Raw genomic sequence first — 19,388 nt, 5'->3', positions numbered from 1 at the left:
AAGATGCTGTGAAGCAAGTGCTGGAGCTATTTCAAGGCCTATTTTCTGCATCAGATGATCTGCATTTGAAAGATGTCACTTAAAGTCTTTCATCCTTCATCTAATGCAAACTTCTCCACCAATTCGGTCTGATCTTCTACACTGTGAGTGAGTAACAATGATAAAATGTTGCCATATTGATGGCTAAAGCAACATTCTGTAAGGCAGCAAAAGTATATAGACTCATCCAGGATTCATCTCCTTCCATTCTCTGTCAAATTTGATATTTACGTATTTTGTTTCGAGTTGCAGATTGAATTGCGTTCGCTGTGTTGTCGCTACGTCAACAATTTGCGAGTTCTTTAAAATATTTCCTTTTGTTGCCATGCCTAGAGTCGACAGAGTGAGAGCGGGCAAGGGTGGGGAGAAGTAGAAAAGTTTGCGATATAAATCAAACCCCTTTTCGACATTTATGATCGTAAAGTTGAGAATAAAAACAACATTATAAGCGAGGCATAAAAATCAGCATTAAATGTGACCCAGCTATAAATTCACTCTGCAGTTGCTCGCGTGAATAATGAAAGTCCCAGACGAATGCCCAGATATGAGCCAGAAATATACATATATCTATATCTATATATATATATATATATATATATATATATATATATATATATATATATATATATATTGTATATATATTAAGGACAACCTGACTCAATGTTCCGCAATTGCAGCTGGCGGCGCTGTAATCATTTTTCCAGACCATATGAAGACATAATTTTCTTTTTTCCTTCTCCCCGTGGGAGAAACACGCAAATAGTTAAATGAAAATATTGAAAAAAGAGAAATGAAAAACTGCGAGTGAATGAGCAATAAATCGCTGAAAGGATGCTTCATTGAGGTGTCAGTGTGAGAGAGAGATGGAGGGAGAGGCAGATAGAGACAGATGGAGAGAAGAGAGAGACGGCGTAAACTTCATTGGTCAGCTGTAAATCAAAAGATAATTATGAGTATTCATATTCATTGTCATATTCCTATTCATATTCATATTTATATTCATATTCATATTCATATTCATATTGTTATTCATATTCATATTTATGATCATATTCATATTCATATTCATATTCATATTCATATTCATGATCATATTCATATTCATATTCATATTCATATTCATATTCATATTCATATTCATATTCATATTCATATTCATATTCATATTCATATTCATATTCATATTCATATTTATATTTATATTTATATTCATATTCATATTCATATTCATATTCATATTCATATTCATATTCATATTCATATTCATATTCATATTCATATTCATGATCATATTCATATTCATATTCATATTTATGATCAAATTCATATTCATATTCATATTTCTACTCATATTCATGTTTATATTCATATTCATATTTATATTCATATTCATATTCATATTCATATTCATATTCATATTCATATTCATATTCATATTCATATTCATATTCATATTCATATTCATATTTATGATCATTTTCATATTCATATTCATATTCATATTCATATTTATGATCATATTCATATTCATATTCATATTCAACTGATGGACAGACAGACAGACAAATGAATGCTTCATAGCTAGACGGACATATCTTGATAAACTCAACAGCTGATCCAGATCTAGAATATATATACAGTTATGGAGCCAGCAATGCCTACAGCATTTCATTCAGCTCACTAGATGCAAGCTATAGATTGTATTTAGTTTAGGTTCAGGGTATCTCTTAGTTGGGCACTCCCGATAAGAACTCAGCTGCTTGTTAATGGATGTTAAAAGGCCGAAGAATGAAATAGTTTTAGACATCTGCAGATTTTATTTATGTTTTTATATTCAGCTGTGGTGTTGATATTCTAGATGTAAAATAAAGTTAATTGTTCGGCACATCTATGACACTCTGACACACATACAAACTCATATGCATATGAGCATATATATGAATTCCATACTTCAGTTAACCCGAAACAATGGCACTGTTTGTTGTAATTACAGTTGGGCACTAAACTTGAATAAAATATTTAAGGCAGGAGAAATCTGTGACTGGGAACTGAGCAGAAAAAGAGCAGACGAAGGTGTTGGCATGTCAACTAGGTGGGGGTGGGAGGGCAACTCAAGCAAACAGAATGAAATGCGCCAAGCGACAATTTCTAATTACAAATTCGCCACAGCATTTAACCCGTTTTTGCTGTTTGCATTTCAGAGAGCGCAGGATGAGGACGAGTATGGGACATACGCGCACATACGTGTGTAATTTCCATTTGGAGGCAACACACACACACACACACACAGGCACACTCGCAGCACACCTTTTGGACAACAGTGCAAACAGTGGGGAAGACGGCTAAAAAAATGTGTGTAGGGGCAACGGAAAAAAGCTCAGCTTGCAGCATTTTATGCTGATCCCTGTCAGGCAACAAAACACACATAATCTTCAAAAAGGAAAACAACTGCACGATGATAGAAGCGACACAGCAAAACAAGCAAAAGGTGTTACACGGCTAGGAGTCGAGTGGGGTGAGCTGGCCAAGTAAACAAAATATTTATGCCCATCCCGTCTCGCCTCTGCCCCCTCGTTAACTGCAGCGATAAAAGTGTTGCAAATGCTCGCTTTTGGGGTCCGGTTGCGTCGTCCTTTTTATGTAAAAAGAAGAGAAGTAGTAGAAGAAGAAGAAGAAGAAATGCAGGCAGCAACAAACATCAACCAATAATGCAGACGCGATTATGTCCAGGAGCAGAAGCAGCAGCAGCAGCAGCTGAAGTTTGCTGTTGGCCACAGCTCCAAAAAGTGGAGCCAAGGCAGAAGGACAGCTCGCAGCGTTTTGAAGTTGATGGCGGGACGAACGGGAGACGGGCGAGGACACCACAGACACTCCTCGCACACAAATCGTTGCGCAAAAGAAGCAGCAAAAATTAAAAGCAAACAAAACACGATGAATACAACAAATCTACACTGAAAAAAAATAAAACAACAAAAACAAAGCGGAGACAAAAACAAAAAAAATGAAAGTGTGGCACAATGGGCGTTGCTTCAAGTCCAAGCACACGCACACACGAGCTGAGACAGACACACACTCACACACACAAGCACTGTGAGACGAAGCTGTGTCCTGATTTATGTCACTGACGAACGCAGCACAGCTCGAATACACTGCAAAAAATTTTGTATAAAATATGAATTTCTGCATTTTGATGGCTGCGTAGAATTAGGAAGTTCAAAAAGTGAACTTGACTTTTTAGAGTACTTCTTAAACTGCCTAAGCTGTTAAGTCTACACAATCAATCATCATTTGCAGCCACAGCAGAGAGACGTTTGCCTGCGCTCAAAATGAAAATTTCATATTTAGCAACTCCACTTAAGTAAGAGTTAGTATAACAGTTGGGCACTAAAGCTCACTATATTACTTTTTTCTATTTAATTTAAAATTTTCTATTAATAATTATTAATATTAAATTAAATAAAAGTGTGCTAGTATTTTATTTTATTAAATTGAATTTTTCAATCTCAACTGATAACAGTTTTAGTTTTAGTAATTGAAAATAAAAAAAAAGTATTTTTTCCAGTGCTTGATAACGCCAATAAGTGCAACAAAAAAAGGCAAAACAAAACATCAGCTTCGTGGCGTGAAAAAATATAACAAAATAGGTAAAAAAAATATATATCTAAGAAACAACAACAAAACAGACGAAAACTTACGATGACGACAGCAGCGACGACGACGACGACGATGTTGAGGATGTCGAGAATGTCGGCTCGTTTCCGGCTGGCGACGATGACGCCGAGGAGGACGAGCAGAACGACATGGCTGACGTTGCTGACGAGCAGCAGAGTGACCAGCAGGAGCTGGAGTGCTGCAAGCGCCTGTTGGAGCTTTGCCTCCACCAACGAGGCACCCTGAACACACACACACACACACACAGGGAGGGAGACACTTAGATATGGGGACAGACAGAGCAAAGGCGCTGCGCATACGCCGCGTTGTCCTGCGTTGTCCTCTGTCGTGTGTCCTGTGCCAGGGCTGTGTCCTGTGTCCTGTGCGCGCGGTTTTGTGTGCATTTTGGATTTCTTTTGTTTCGCTTCGTTCAGTTGAGTTCAGCTCGACAGCCAGTCAGCGGCGTCAGCGTCCCTCCACAGTTGTCCTGCAGCCACTTGGCCCACTCACTGTGGCTCTGCTGCTGCTGTTGTTGTTTTCTTTGCATCGAAGGACATTTTGTGAACGCACATCTCTCTCGGTCTCTCTCTCTCTCTCTCTCTCTCTCTATTTCTGTCGCTATCACACTCTGTTTGTCCCTCTGCAGGTCCTTCTAACAAAATTTAATACTTATTGTGCCTTTTGCGCCTCGCTCCTGTTGTTGCTGCTGCTGCCGCTGCTGCATAAAGAAACGCAAACAGAATTTATGTTGTGACATTTTAAATTGCGCAATTTTTATGAAATCCTTTGCTGGGCGACACCCGACTTTGAGTGCGCGCGCCCTTCTGTTAGCAGCACATCCTCATGTAGCTCACAGCTCGGCCAAACTCTTGACTGCTGCAGCAGCAGCAGCAGCAGCAGCAACAACAACAAAAATGCGATCCAATGAAATTTTTGTGTGCTGCATTTCTCGCCGAGCTTCGCGCCATGGCACAACAAACAGACAAAACGTCCTGGACCCAAGACCGCCTGTCAGCCTAGCGTTTATTTATTTTTATGTTTAGAGTCCAGACTCCACTGTGTGCTGTGTCCACCAACCGAAATGTCCACTGCGAGCCACCAAAAGCCCCACCATGATTTACGATGATGATGTGCTCTGGAACGCGTCTCCAACAGGAGTCGCAAGACGCTGCCTGCAGTGTCTCTCTCTCTCTCCCTCACTCTCGCTCTCTCTCTCTCTCTCTCTGCTTCTCTCTGACAAGATTTTACATAGTATTTCAACTAACGCGCATTCCATAGCTGAAAGGCAACTCCTTTTTTTAATAATTTGCAAATTGTTAATGGCCCATGAATGGGTAAACATATAATATAAAAAAACAAACAAGAAATATATATATGCTTAATGGGCTCTGCCACGCCTCCTTCTGCATATAACAGTAATAGTAAAGCTATATCGATATATCTAAAACATCGTAAGCAAATTAGTTGAAATTGTTGAATATTTTAAATTTTCTTTGGAATACAGTAAAAATAGTTATAAATAAATTAGCTAAAAATTTATAATTTTATTTTGTTATCGCTAAAAAAAATCTTGAAAATCTCTGTAAAATCTTCAGAGAATAATTTTGAATGAATTTTAACTTGTTTTATCAGCTATGATTCAATAAATACAAACATAAACAATCAATGTCCATCAAAAAGCACTGAAAAACTCGACTTGAATAATTCAACAAAAAATGTGGGCGTGGCATAATTGTGATTACTTTTTACGACCATTTGGCAGCTGCATTTGGCAATGGAAAGTTCTCTGTGTCGTTGTTGTTGTTAATAAAAATTTATGATTATTGTTTTCACATTTTTCATGTTTGTCAATATTAAAAACATTATTTTTCAGGCGAGCTGCGAACTGCGAATGTCACTGGATGGATATCTGCGATGTTGGACAACGGAGGAAATTGTTATTGAAATTCGTTGATGCAATTTGACCAAAAATAACAGCAACAGCAGCAGCAACAATTGCATGTAGAATCCATTCAATCGACTGGCCAGCAGCACTCATAACTCAGCCTCAGCTTCAGGCTTCAGGCTGAGCCTCAGCCTGGAGCTGAAGCAGGCGCCATTTGGACGACTGAACAGGACACAAATCCATTGGCATTCGATGGCATTTTCCATTCGCATTGTTGCGCTGGATTCGGCACAATTGTCAGGCAATAAATCGATGTGTGTAGGGCTGTAAATTTTTGCGGATGCCCGATGAAAAAGTGCATATTATGCAATTCGACAATACGCCAAACATGTCCAACTACGCACCACACACACGCACACACACACGCCCGCTGGTTGCAATGCTAACGGAAACGGAAACGCGCACACAAGTTCAGCCTCTTCTTCATCTTCGATGGCCGCTGGTTGCCACGCCCCCATCCCCAACAAACAGCAGCGAGCCCATGCGACCGATTGCAGTGCTTTGCATATCAATGAAAATGCATAAATTTTTTTCGCCTGGGACAGCGTTGATTTTTTGCTGCACTTCACGTGGGGGCAGGGGCGTGGCAACTGCTACTTGCATTGCCCGAAAACCGAAAACCAAAAGCGAAAAGCGTCCGTCAAGAAGCATAAATCAGTTTCTGCGAAAAAAGTAGAGCCCCACCTAGAGGCCCGCACAGGATGCTTCACATTTGACAAAAAACGCAACAGTCCCACTCCAGGACACACTCACACACACATACATTGACGAAACATAATCCTTGGCAAAAAACTGCAGGCTGCAAAAACATCGAAAATCCATAAAAATGCATCATAATTTCTTACCACGCGACTGACACTGGAACTGGATCTGGAACTGTAACTGGATCATCGTCAGCATCGCATTTAACAGCCAAATGGGTAACGGTAAAACCAATTCTCATACCCAATAAAGTTGTGCATGTTTACATTAGGGGTAGTCAAGTAACAAAACAAATTTCTTGTCTCTGTATCAATAAATAAAGATAGTTCTCTAAGTGATAAAAAGCGGGACTGATAGATGGAATTATTTTCATTAAATTGGGAATCTAAATTTAATTAAAGGTATTAAAGCTAGACTGTGATATTTAGAAAAACAAAAGCTAATATATAATAATATATAATATTATTTAATTTTATATAAGATTCATTATAAACTTAATATTTACTTCAATTTATATGGGCTCTATAAACAAGTTTTCAAAAACAATAAATAAATAAATAAATACAGAAAAATGTAACAAGTATTTTACTTCTCTTATAAAGTATTATTATTTTTATTTATACATAAAAATTCTATTGCTAACATTTTTTAAATAAATTCAAGCTCATTCATACATCAAGCTAAAATCAGCCTTCATCACTTGTACTCAAATTATTATATATAAACAAAATTTGAAGTCGACAAAATATTTTTACATTCATAATTCTTAACTACCTAAAAAATATATATTTTAAATAATTCAAATTGTAATTTATTTTAAAAAATATTTATGAGAAAATACTCTCAATGAAAATATACCCAACATTCTTTATTTCCTACCCCAATTCTAAGCTCACATTTATTTTAGTCTTCAGCTTTATTTGTGCATTTCAGATTTTGAGTACACCTGCCGCAATCAGTTACCTGTGCTCGAAATTTTCTTTTTTCAACATCCTGCGGAACTGATGGCCATCAAAGCGCGCTGCGTGACTGTGCAAGGGCTGAGCTGCTGAATGCATGCGCCGCCTGCAGGAGCAGCCCCAGCAGCAGTTGACGCATGTCCTTGTGCGAATGGACGCACGTTAATAGATTTGCATTGGCCCTGCTCCCGGCTTTGGGGACTGGGGTGAGCGCGGCTTAACGTATTCCATACGCCACTTGCTGCGGCATCTTTTCCGCGAGACTGCATATAATCACAGCCCACAGCCCACACACACGCAGGTCCACGCCCCCTTTTCGGGGTTTCCCTTTGTTTTCCTTAACGAATGGACGATCGTAAATTTTACTTCATTCATTCGTAGGATGCGTCGAGCTATTCAACTGCCCAACCGCCTCCCAGTTGGTGCCGTGCGCATCTGAGTGCATTCGATGCGATATGTTGGCGCTGTCCACATGTCATCCTTGCATTTATTTATTGAATTATGACTTTGCCGCCAGCCAAAAAGGTAAAACACCCCCACCCACACAGAGCCAAGAGTTATGGCTTGTAAACGCGCGCCCAGACCCTCTGCGCTGCTTTAATACTGATTGATAATTGTAAACCCGCTGACCAAACGGACTTCACTCGCCTTTTAAGCAGCAAAAAATTGACTCTGCTTTTGCTTTATATGAACATTGAAACTGTTCACAGTAAACACTGTTTAGTAGTGAAAAGTGGGTGCTAACTCATTGAGTGGGTCACTTACTCACATGGAGAGTATTGAAATTTATTAATTTATGCCAAAGAGAAGCTGACACAGATATAATACTTCTGTTTTCGTTATTTAAAAATAATACAATTTTAATTGAGAGACATTTGCCTAGCATAGTCATAGGTAAACGTAAGTGAGGGGAGATAGATGCAGTTCAGATGTTTGATAGATTAAACAGAAGATAAAAAATGAGTTAAAATTAATAAGAGGTTTTAGGGGAGAAGATAGTTTCTTCAGAAATATGTCTTCTCATAAAATGTTTTATATCAAATGATATACTTGAGGAATCCAAAATTGTACTATATATAATCGGATCGCATTTTATATAATACTTCCATGTTGTTAAAAATATCTAAAGCCAACTTAGCATTTCATAGATTGTATATGATGATATACTTAATAAGAAATATATTTAGTTTCCATAAATATCTGCAATAAGAATTAATTTATATATATATCTCATATTCTACAGCTGTTATTTTATATGAAATACTTTTTCATCATGGAAATATTTTCAAACTGGACTTTTAGCAGCTTTATCTTCTGTTTCAACACATTTTCATACTATTTAAAATTAAATTAAGTTTTTTAATATATATTATTTTTAATATATATTCTTTCAGTTCTGCTCGAACTATTCTATTCAAAAAGAGTTTCTGTAACGGCTTAAATGATTTTTCTTATCTAGCCTTAGATATGGATATAATTATGCCTTTGTCTTGAATCTTCATTTGTTACACATTCAGTTTGTTTGCCATGTGTGAGACTGAGTTGACTTCTTAGACATTGCACATGGAGCAGGAGGAATCTGGTGCATTTTCTAAGATTTTACAAACTGGCAAATATTTGAGTACGTAAGACGTCGGCGCTGCCTTTTATAATTGTTTCCAATTTCTGTGTTGACACTCGAGCAGCACCTGCAGCCACACCCACACCCACACCCACACGCACACCTGAAACGAAGCCCACAATAGGTAGCTGTATCAGAGCCGCTTGCTATCTGCTGTTGACAGACCCCGCGGAGGCGTGTTCTATTCCCATTAGCCGACTGTTTGGCTTTGCTTACGGACGCCCAGCTCGAGGCGTTTGATGTTGAGAAATGCCGCACACGATATGCTGCAGCCACATTCTAATTAGGAATATGTGAAATTCCTACCTCAAACCCCAGCTCCAGCTGCCGACTCGTGCGGCGACTCTTTTGAGCTCCCGTTGATTCTTTGTCTTTTTGCCGAAACTTTACGACTTTTGACAGGGTATTCGCTTAACCTGTTGACTCCACGGCCAAACAAAGGCATTTCATGCGTAATTCTAATTTAAGTCGCCGCCTTTATAGCTATTTAGTTCTTCTCTTAAGTAATCAACAGCATCGCCTCACATCTATTTGTCTTGTCTATTCAGTTTCTAGCACATCTCGAGGCGTGTTTGTTTTTGTTTAAAACTGGAAGAGAAACTGTGTCTAATAAGCGTTATTTCGTTGCACTTATCAATAAATTTTTTTGAATAAAGTAATAATTCAGTAATCTATTATAAAATAAATAAGAACAGCAATATTTTTGGAATTTTTTAAGACGTTTATCAGTCTTTAGTAGCAACACAATAAGGCCTTCGTTATAGATCAATCATGACTAATAGTTCTTATTCAGCCTTATTCACAGTTTTGATTTTTTCTTTTTTAAGAAAACTCCCCTGCAAAATTGATATACACATATATATAAAACTCTTCTAATTCTATCGTATTAAATCGTTCAATGCTTCTGTGCAAATTACAAAGATATTTAAGTAGCAAAAGCTTTGCTGTTTAAAAGATAATTCTGCTCATCACATTTTAATGCTTGTTCATGCTGATATTCCATATTTATAAATATACATAAATGCTTATAAACTATTCCCACCAAAAATTCTATACTCTGCTGCATCATCAGCTCGTAATGATTGAGCTTTAGTGCCACGAGTTGCCCAGCTTGAGCGACGCTTGACGCTTGAGGCTTGACGCTGAACGCTTGACTTGTGTTCAATTGTTGTATTGGAATATTTTTGGGATATTTGTCACAGTTGGCTGCATAGATAAGGCCTGAAACCGTGCCATGAACCGCTTCAAAGCAGACGACCAGCTCAGTCAAAAGTTCGCTCTGCTGCAGTTTGGTTACAGCGATTTACTCTAACATGAATAACCTGCGCGTGCTGCGTTCCTCCAATGTGCTGCTGCTGCTCACGGGCTACCAGATGCACTGGTTCGACTCCAAGCAGCAGCGCTACCGGCTGTCGCTGCCAGGTGCGGTCCACATCTTCGTGCTGGCCTGCATCTATGCTGGCTGCTTCGCTCAGCACTTCCAGAGCTCGGCGGTGCTGAAGACGTTGCTGGATGTCTCCCCGTTTCTGTTTAGGCTGACGCGCCTCCAGTTGGTGCTCAGCGTTAAGGTGTTCAGCTATGCCATCTACGCCTCCGTGCGTGCAGTGGGCGTGGCTAATGAGTTGACCGTATCGTTGCCTATGACGAACTCGTCCGGGCGTCGCTGCATTGCGAAGGAACTGATAGCCTATGCCCTGCTAGGCTCCACGTTCGTCGTGCTGCTCTGCTTTGGCTTGTATATTGGCTATGAAATGAAGTTCAAGCTACCGCCGCTACAGGACATTATGATAGGAGCAGCACTGTTCCTGCCTCATCTGGTGCTCGCTGGCGCCCTGCGCTTCTACAACATCTTCGCCTGGCTAACGCGCGAACGTTTGGCTCAGCTGCAAACGGACGTGGATGAGCTGCTGACCCTGAGTCAATTACGCACCGAGCTGCAGCTGGTGGCTGGCAGCAGCTCCACAGCTCCAGGCGCAGCGTCTACCCAAGTGGACAATCTGCTGAGCCAGTACGAGCAGCTGCAGCTGCTGGCCAAGCACTTCAACGACTTCTTTAAGTCTATGCAGCACTCGCTGCTGCTGCTGTTGGTCATCAATGCCAACTGCCTGCTCTTCGGCATCCACAGCTATGTCTACTACAGCAGCACCTGGCACGTGCTCTTCGAGGATCGCAAGCAGCGCATCTTCTATGCTGGCAATGCCTGCATCTACGCCTGCATTGGCTGCGACTATGTGTGCCTGCTGCTGTCTCAAACCATGTTGGAGCAACAGGTGTGTCAAGGACTGCTCCTTATACTATTTACTCATATTATAACTCATTTTCAGCGCTTTCGTTTCTGGACGAGCCTGAGTGACAGACTGGCCCGAAGCAGCGCTCTGCCGAAGCATATGCGTCGCATTGTCAAGAATATGCGTGATATTTTAGCAAATTCATTTCGTTTTAAATTTTTGTCTATTTGGCGCTTTAATTTGGCCAATTTTGTTCTGGTAAATATGGAAATTACTTTTATCTACAGCCTTTATATTTCTACTACTTTTCTACGTCATTTTCTTGCAGCTGCAATTACTTCAAGCTCTGATTATAGCTCTGATTGTTATATATCATTATCTGAACGATGCTATTTTACTGACCAATGAACGGTTCGAAAGCAACGATGCTGATGATGATGAATAATTTAGAAAAGAGTTTAAGCATTAGCTTAACTATCTTTATATAGTATATGTTGTTCCAATTCGGGTTGCCCAAGCAGCGAACTCATTTTCATTATTTGCTTATGAAAACTTAATATATAAATTAGTTCGTTGCCCAAGCAACAAAACTGGCCACAAATCACGATTAAGTTTCTAATAAAATTGTTCCCCAATCAAACTAAAATTGTGTGCGTTGTCTGCGCTAGAGATGGAACAACAAAAAGCTGCGTGTCACGTGTGAGCAGCTCAAGCTTTCGGCAGAGCTTAGACTGAACGAACGGCAAACAAATTTAACTTATAAAATATACATATATATAATGTATATATAACTAATAATGTCCTTAGATTACCCACCTAATTTTATTTGAAATATTTGAATAGTTTTTAAGCCTTGTTTCCCCATTCTCTAAAGCAGCTCCATCTCTAGAAGCTATGGCCACTAATTTTCAGCGGAAACATCTGGCTACTAGCACATATAGAAAGATATATATATATATATTTGTATATAGCAGCTACTCAGACTATGAAGTCACCATAGAACGGGTTTTTCATAAAGTTCTCACTCAGTTTGGAGGCAGCTTTGTGTCTGCTGCTGCTGGTGCTGGTGTTGGAGCTGGGATAGGAACATGCAACGCCAGGCAAATGAACATAATTTGTGTTAGGAAATCTACATAAAATGTACTCTGACTCCCCTCCTTGTCCGCAGCTGGCAAGGATTCACACACACAGAGAGCAGTGGAGATGCTGATGAGCAGATAAATTCATTAGGCAAAACCATGTAATTGTTCCACCAGGACAACGGCAAAGGCGCGACAGTAAGCACCGATGTCGGGCTAAGACGTGCGCTAAAGGAAAACAAACAACAGCAGCGAAGCCAAGGCAAGGATATGCGGACAGTTGGCCCAGCTGGCAACAGTGCAGCAGCTACACCAAGCAGGCAGCCAGTCGACCACAGGCAGATCTTAAGTTTTGCGCAACGGCAGCGGCAGCAGCAGCAGCTGCTGGCTAAGGCAGGAAGGTGCTGGCATGCGAAGCGTTACTAAATACAAATTAAACAAATCCATAAATAATGTTTAATAATATTAACAAGGATATTAGCTGAAGCCACACCCTCCCACACACACACGCACGCACACACTCTCATTGCAATCAGTGTGTGACTGCCGGGAAATGCACATTTTGTGGCTTCGCCCAGGAAGGGCTTACGACTAACTGCTTGTATACGGATTCCAGCTAACAAGGGTGCTAAGGCAACTTGGGCCTTAAAATGGAAGAACAGTTATCAATCGCAACTCTTACGGCTACTGCCAACTGCTGATTGTAATAATATACGTGAATTGCTTAGATCTAGAACTAATTTAAGTATTAACTTGAAATAATATGGTTTCGATTGCATAAATAATATTAAATTATGAACAAATATTTAATTATTTTTCTTATTTATATATTATTAATAGGAAATAAAATTGAAAAGTAAAAAATATATATATTAAGTATCAAAAACCAAATTTACATTTATAAAAATATTTTTAAATTCTTCAATTATATTTTTTAGTTAAAACAAAATATTTAAATTATTTATAAAATGTATTATTAGATTACAGATAATAAATTAATAAAAAAAATATTTAAAAACAAAATAAAGTTAAAAAAATAAATTAAGTTAAATTTTTTAATTTAAAATGAAATTCAAGTAAAGTCATAAATATTTAAGACTCAAATTCAGTTAGCTATCGCATTACTAGCAAATGAGTGAAGTTGTTATGAGAGGTGATAAATTTTATTTGAATGTATTATAATAATAGATTTTTCACTTAACTGTTTAAGTTTTTCGTTTTCTTCGTGACAGTTTTCCGATAGTTTTTCGATTTTTCAACGGAGGTTCTCGATATGTTTTGCATCTTCTCTTTGAATTTGGATAATATGTGATGCTATCCATATCCAACGAAGAATAGCTCAGCTCAGAGGTATGTGTACTGGAGCTATAGCTAGACCAATCGCTGGCCGAGGATGAGTAATTGCTTAGTCTGCGACCCTTTAGCTTGTAGTAGGGCTTGCGTTTGAGTGGATTTGCTGGCCAAGGTGTTGTTGGCGAGGAGGAGCTTAACGAATTCGTTGTGGATGAGTAATCGGATGAGCTACTGCTGCTTCTACTAGATTGCCTATCCAACTCATGGAAACGACGGCTCCCGATCGAGCCGCTTGGAGAATAGTTTAAACATTGCAGTCGAGCCAGCATAGGTGGGTGCTCCTTGTCATGCAACTCGTCGTGTTCTTGTTGCGTGTAGTAGGGATCAGTGTCCAAATCATTGTATTCCACCAGAGGCTGTTCTTTGTCGCCATGCTCGTTGCCTACCTTAAAGCCAGCCTGCAGCATCATTTGCCTAAAGCTTTGCAAGCTTCTCTCAAATGAGCTCTCCAGCTCTGTCTCATGTTTCGTCGAATAGTCCATCCAGTCTGTCGCAGGCGGCAGGCTGTTCATGTTGCCATACATGTCCAGCATCCACGGCAGCGGCAAGTTAACGCGCTCAAACATTACATAGTTGCCCATATCTGTTTTACCCGGGTGCCGGAAGCGGCAACTGCTGCCCCAAGTGCAGTTGTTGCTCAAATAGAAGCGACAAATGGGCAGCGACTCCTCAACGTCTTCGTCAGATATTTCGCCATCTTCCAGATCGACTGGCTGTGGGGACTGCTTGCTTCTCTTGCGTGTATAAGGCAGGTCTTGTCGCGGCTGCATCTGCTGCAGCGAGGCCTCTTCATGCCGGCCACGAGCTGGAGACTCACGTGACTCTTTCTTCCTACTCAGTTTATCGCGTTTATTTCTAATCTCTTTATCATGATCATGATGCGATTTCATACTCTTCCACTTTATGCGCGACGATTTTGCCTCCATTTTCAGAGAATTTTTTCGTCTACGTCTTGGAGTCGACGTCATTTTGATGGAATCAAATAAAAGCTGACTGCAAAAATCAGTTTTATTAACAAATTTGCTAAAAACACACCTGAGTTTTATGTTTTTCAATTTTACTTATTTATTAATGGCAAGTCGTTTGTCCAATTTGAGCTTCACTGCAATTGGGCTTTACTATTTCCATAGAAAAAGACTCGGGTTACATATCGACATGCAAATGCTGAAGTATCGATGCTCGATAACAAAGCGGTTAAGAGTTGCCAGAGTGTTTCGAGAGCTTAAGATACAAGTGGTTTAGGCATCTTATGAATAAAATCATAAATAAAATAAAGAGCAAAAAAAATTTAATCATTTGTTAAAATATTATTATTTGTTGTATATATTTAAATAAATTAATTAATATGATGAAAAAAAAAATAATATGAAAACAAATTTATCTTGGTATATATTTTTAAGTAATACAAAAAATATTAAATAAAACAAGCCACTGCAAAACATAGTAGGCAGGAATTATTTACAATGAAAATATTAAAAAATAATTTTAAATTAAAAAAAAAAGGATTATGGCCTTATTATACCAATTTAATTCAATGTTATTCAAGCCCGTCAATATTATTGTGACCCAACTGCGAGATCTGCTATTTCTGCCACTGGACACATTCGTTTTGGTAACCACAACTCTTTTGCTGAAGTTAATTCAGCAGATACTTCTCTTTTACATATATCTATATAACGAAACCGGCGCTATGCTAATGGACTCAGAACTCATTGTGCACAGCGTCTGGAACTTGGCCATAAAGCTGCTTGTAACAGTCCTAGAAGATGCACTTCTCGTAGTAAGAGCAGAATTCTGGTATGATGGCTAAGTCTTATAATCGTGTATTTATGAAGAGCTAACTGAACGTTTGAAGTAAGAATAAGCTACGATTTATACCTTGCACAACTAAAGACCATTTTTATGTATTTTTATAGATTTCTGTACACTTCAAGGTGGTTGTCACCCATTTAATATATAAACTGTATTTAAGCACATTAATAAACTATATTATTTATATGATATCGCAGGTCCATCAACATTTTGTGTGCCACATGGCGTATGCGTAACGCTTTTTCGTATTTCCATCAAATAAAAGGGTTTATAGCATGTTTGTTTTTTATAAATCGAATACGTAACTTGGGCTCTACATTTAAATGCATATTAAAAAGACGAAAATTAGACTGCACGGGGAGACATCCAGGCCAGCAGCATGGCCCCCACCCAGCAGCAGCCTCCAGCCCCAAGCATCAATTTCCACAAAATTGCGCCACTAAATTACCATAACGTGGGCAGCGATACTCTCTAACCCGGCCCAAGCATATGTCCCGCGAAAAACTAACGCCAAGTTGAGAAACCAACACAAAAGGCGACAAGTGAGAGACGAGACGAACGACGAACGCCAAATCCGAAACCGAAACCGAACTGAAAATAAGCAAAAACAAAGCAAACAAAAAACGCAAACATCAGCAATGCGGCATTGGTGCTACCTGTGTGACCGAACCCGAGGCCGTGCCCTTGCCCCTGCCCGCGCACGGCACTCTGCCATGTCCCACAGGACTTGTAAATAGCAACACGCAAACAAGTTAAAAAGTTCTGCTGTTGTTCTTCGTCGCTTCTTTATGCTTCGCCTGGCTCAGGCCCCCAACATAATCGTTTCTCATTTCAATGGCGGGGGCAACCAGCTCCTCTCTCTCCTCACTGCCGTTGCAGCTCACCTTTTGTGCTGGCCCGCAATTTAGTTTTGAGCGTAATTTCTTTTAATAGCGCCAGTCGACAGATAAAATTCACCACACCCAAAACACACACACAAAACTCTGGCTGACGTCTGCGTCTTTGTAGATGTCTCGCGCCCAGTTGGAGCAGCTGCCAAAGGGCCGGGGGGTCAAGGGGAGTGCGGGATGCGTGGCTGGCGGATATCGCAAGTAAATTGCTTAATTTTGGCCATGTCTCAGCCCCTGGGCGCAACCGGGGGCATGGGGAGCATTACCTGGTCTCTGTTAGGCCTCGCTCAGGCCCTGCCACTTGTTTTGTTTTATTGCGCCTTAGGGTTGCAGCGTGTGCTGCTTGGGTTCACGGTGCGGTTCAGGGGGCAGGTCAGGATGGGGTCTACGTTGACGTTTTCGGGCATGACGATTTCATTTGCATTTTATGATAATTGAACTTCATAAATATGTCACGGCACCATCTTAAAAGTGCCAGCGGTAAGTACACACACCGTTTGCTGCCTGAGCTAAATGCTCGGGCATTTCAGCGTCTCCAGCAACCAGCATCCCATTGTCTTCGCCTGGCGTCATGTGCTTCATAATTATTTTGAAGTGTCGTCGTTAATTTGAGATACTTATGGGCATTGCGGGCCGGACCATAAACTGCTAAACAAAAGTGGATTACGGTTAGATTTTAAATATGCTAAATATATGGGCATTCGTATGTCTAAAACGAGATTGGCCACAACAAGATGATGCTGATGAGCTGCACTAAGTGTAGGACAGCAGCTATAAAAACCTTTTCAGTTGGCCTAATGATAGAAGTGTGGATAGGTCGACTATAGGCACAGCTCAATCAGTTCAAGCTGATCTCTGTTCTATTGCCAAGCATCAGTCATTTAGTAGCCTCACAGAAAACACTTTCAACCTCATTTCAGTCCTAACTTCTCAGCTTTCCCACGCAGAACTAAGCGACCAAGCAGCTAAGTCAATCAGCAAAGGCGTGAGCATAGAGCAACTATTTGGCGGCGCCATGAATAAGGTCGGGCATAAACAGGATATATGGCCACAAATCCCAGCGCCTTGCAGCGGCAATGAATATTAATGAGATGTCATCAGTCTTTCGTCAAATTAAAACGCACAGCGCAACGGCCCAGAACAGGGAAGGCAGCCAAAAGGACCTCGTCTCCGACTCAGACTGACTTGCTGAGTTTCTGTGTGTGTTGTGCGCACATCCTGCGGTAACTTTTCTAATTGTTGCCAACACACACACACACAGACAGACACAGTCACATAAACACAACACGAATAAATCAGCCGGAAAACAAGCGGCTGCTGTTGATGGCGGAAGGGTGCGATAGTCTTCAGCGCCTTCAGCGTCTTCAGATGCTGTTGCCCGTGAGGAATTTTCGGCAATTTGTTGTGCAGTAGTTGAGTATTTCATCAGCCGGAAAGGTGGTTCGCCATTTAAATCACAACCCTTGAGCGTCACCTTTGCCGTCATACGTCAGCGTGCTATCATCACGCTTGTTTACACGCATAATTATCCCTGTGTGTGTGTGTGTCCCGGATACCGGGAATTCCATCTCCATTAGCGCCTCTTCCTTATTCTGCTCTAAGAAGTCAAATCGACTTGGTCTTGCGGCTTTGTTGGCTGCCTTTAGCGATTTAATGCCTCGTGACAGATTTCTCACTTGAACCCAAAATGACGGGCCGTGTCACAATTTGATGCTGATAATATGTTAATGAGGTTTGTTTATTTGATTTATATTCCCCTTGTCAGCCTTCAGCAGCTTAGGGCTGCTGTTGCTGTTGTTGTTTATCTAAACAACGCTTAAGTGGAAGTTAAACGCTGCTTTTGAAAGAGCCACAAACATAATTTCATCACCTGTTTGTGGGTCACACTTTTATTTTCTCTAGTTTAGTCAATTAGTCTTAGGTTAGGCTTAAGCAGCTTTGAGAGTGGAAGAGAAGGAATCAGAATTATGTATGTCCATTAGTATTGCATCTCTATATGGAAATGAGATTCCTTTATAGAAAGATATTTATGTTATAACTAAGCTAAAACAGTTCAGCATGATCGCAGCCATAACAGGGTGTTCTGCAGCTTGGAAGGTCGGAGAAGCTATAGGAATATATCTTATGAAGTTTCATCTGCAGCTGTCACCTTTACACACATATATATATATATATATATAGAGAGAGAACATAGGTATGTTATCCTTGAATGCTGTGTCAAATGTTGTCTAAGCATATAAATGTGAATCAGTTTGTTGAGAATCGAGTAACGAAAAGAAATCTTCAAAATTTCAATTAAGCCAAATCACGATAAACGTTTTGAGTAAATAGGTAAATATATATATATATACATAACATAAATCATATAGGTTCTGAATCCCGTCTTTCGCAGCATTTGCCATGATGCGCCTTAAGCAAATCGAACCGGCTCAAGTCGAGCTGCGAGCCAAGGACGAGGTTCGGGCCAGCTTCATTGTGTTTGCCGTGCTCTGTGCTGCCATAAGGTTAACTCCATTTCTGATACGCAAGCTGTCTTTCTCTTCCTAAACGGCGGCCCAACTGAGACCAGCGACATCTGAAGCCAAGCAATTTGAATTTAGCCTGCAAATGAAATTGAAGAGCCCATTAACTTTCTAAAAATTTTCAAGTTTTACACATTATTTCAATGGTTTAAAGGTTCTCAAGAGAGTAGCTGAGCGCACTACTGTGTAAACATCTTTTGTACACATCTGAAAATATACACAATCCTTAAGTAAACGATAAAAAATAATAACATCAATTAAAATATTTATTGGAAGCGTAAAACTATCTCTTTTACTTTTACCTGTATTAATGTATTAATGTATATATAATGTAATAAATATATAAAATATATGTAGTTCAAATTTTTTATTTTTGCTCCAAAGACAAAGCCGTCTCGCTTGTCCTAGTAAGTGTACTTAAGGAAGATACATTTTTAGCCAACGCGAATAATTTGCTGCTCTCAGATGCTAATGGGATAAAAGGCATTATCCATCGTATATACATATACTTCAATTGTATTTATTAATATTAAGCCATAGCATTTTGTAGTAGCTTTGTCTATTTTATAATACAAATTTACAAAGTA

At 39.7% G+C, this 19,388-nt stretch overlaps 3 protein-coding genes across 3 annotated transcripts; 2 read left to right on the top strand and 1 right to left on the bottom strand.

Moving 5' to 3' along the window:
• Positions 1–10,230: 10,230 nt before the first annotated feature.
• LOC111603950 lies at positions 10,231–11,590 on the top strand. Its single transcript, XM_023321785.2, is given in 3 exon segments — positions 10,231–11,187; positions 11,242–11,463; positions 11,465–11,590. Coding segments are annotated over 3 exon segments (1,305 nt in total).
• A 1,839-nt stretch (positions 11,591–13,429) lies between these two features.
• Positions 13,430–14,710, bottom strand: LOC111603958 (zinc finger CCCH domain-containing protein 18). Its single transcript, XM_023321797.2, has 2 exons — positions 14,639–14,710; positions 13,430–14,570 (listed from the first exon to the last, which is right to left on the bottom strand). Exon 2 carries the CDS (start codon positions 14,543–14,545, stop codon positions 13,430–13,432), a length of 1,116 nt encoding a protein of 371 aa, XP_023177565.2. The 5' UTR covers positions 14,546–14,570; positions 14,639–14,710.
• Positions 14,711–18,503: 3,793 nt separating this feature from the next.
• On the top strand, positions 18,504–19,084 carry LOC111603860. Its single transcript, XM_023321667.2, has 2 exons — positions 18,504–18,610; positions 18,672–19,084. The coding sequence occupies exon 2, from the start codon at positions 18,680–18,682 to the stop codon at positions 18,824–18,826; it is 147 nt and encodes a 48-aa protein (XP_023177435.1). The 5' UTR covers positions 18,504–18,610; positions 18,672–18,679; the 3' UTR covers positions 18,827–19,084.
• Positions 19,085–19,388: the final 304 nt, after the last annotated feature.

Source organism: Drosophila hydei, unplaced genomic scaffold (genome assembly GCF_003285905.1).
Source record: "Drosophila hydei strain 15085-1641.00,03,60 unplaced genomic scaffold, DhydRS2 tig00008114-arrow-pilon, whole genome shotgun sequence".
Lineage (NCBI taxonomy): Eukaryota > Metazoa > Arthropoda > Insecta > Diptera > Drosophilidae > Drosophila > Drosophila hydei.
Note: the sequence above shows the minus strand (reverse complement) of the source record. Positions and strands in the feature narration are given on the sequence as shown.

Coding starts and splice junctions, on each gene's coding strand:
- LOC111603958 (XM_023321797.2), bottom strand. CDS start 14,545: ATGACGTCGACTCCAAGACGTAGACGAAAAAATTCTCTGAAAATGGAG.
- LOC111603860 (XM_023321667.2), top strand. CDS start 18,680: ATGATGCGCCTTAAGCAAATCGAACCGGCTCAAGTCGAGCTGCGAGCC.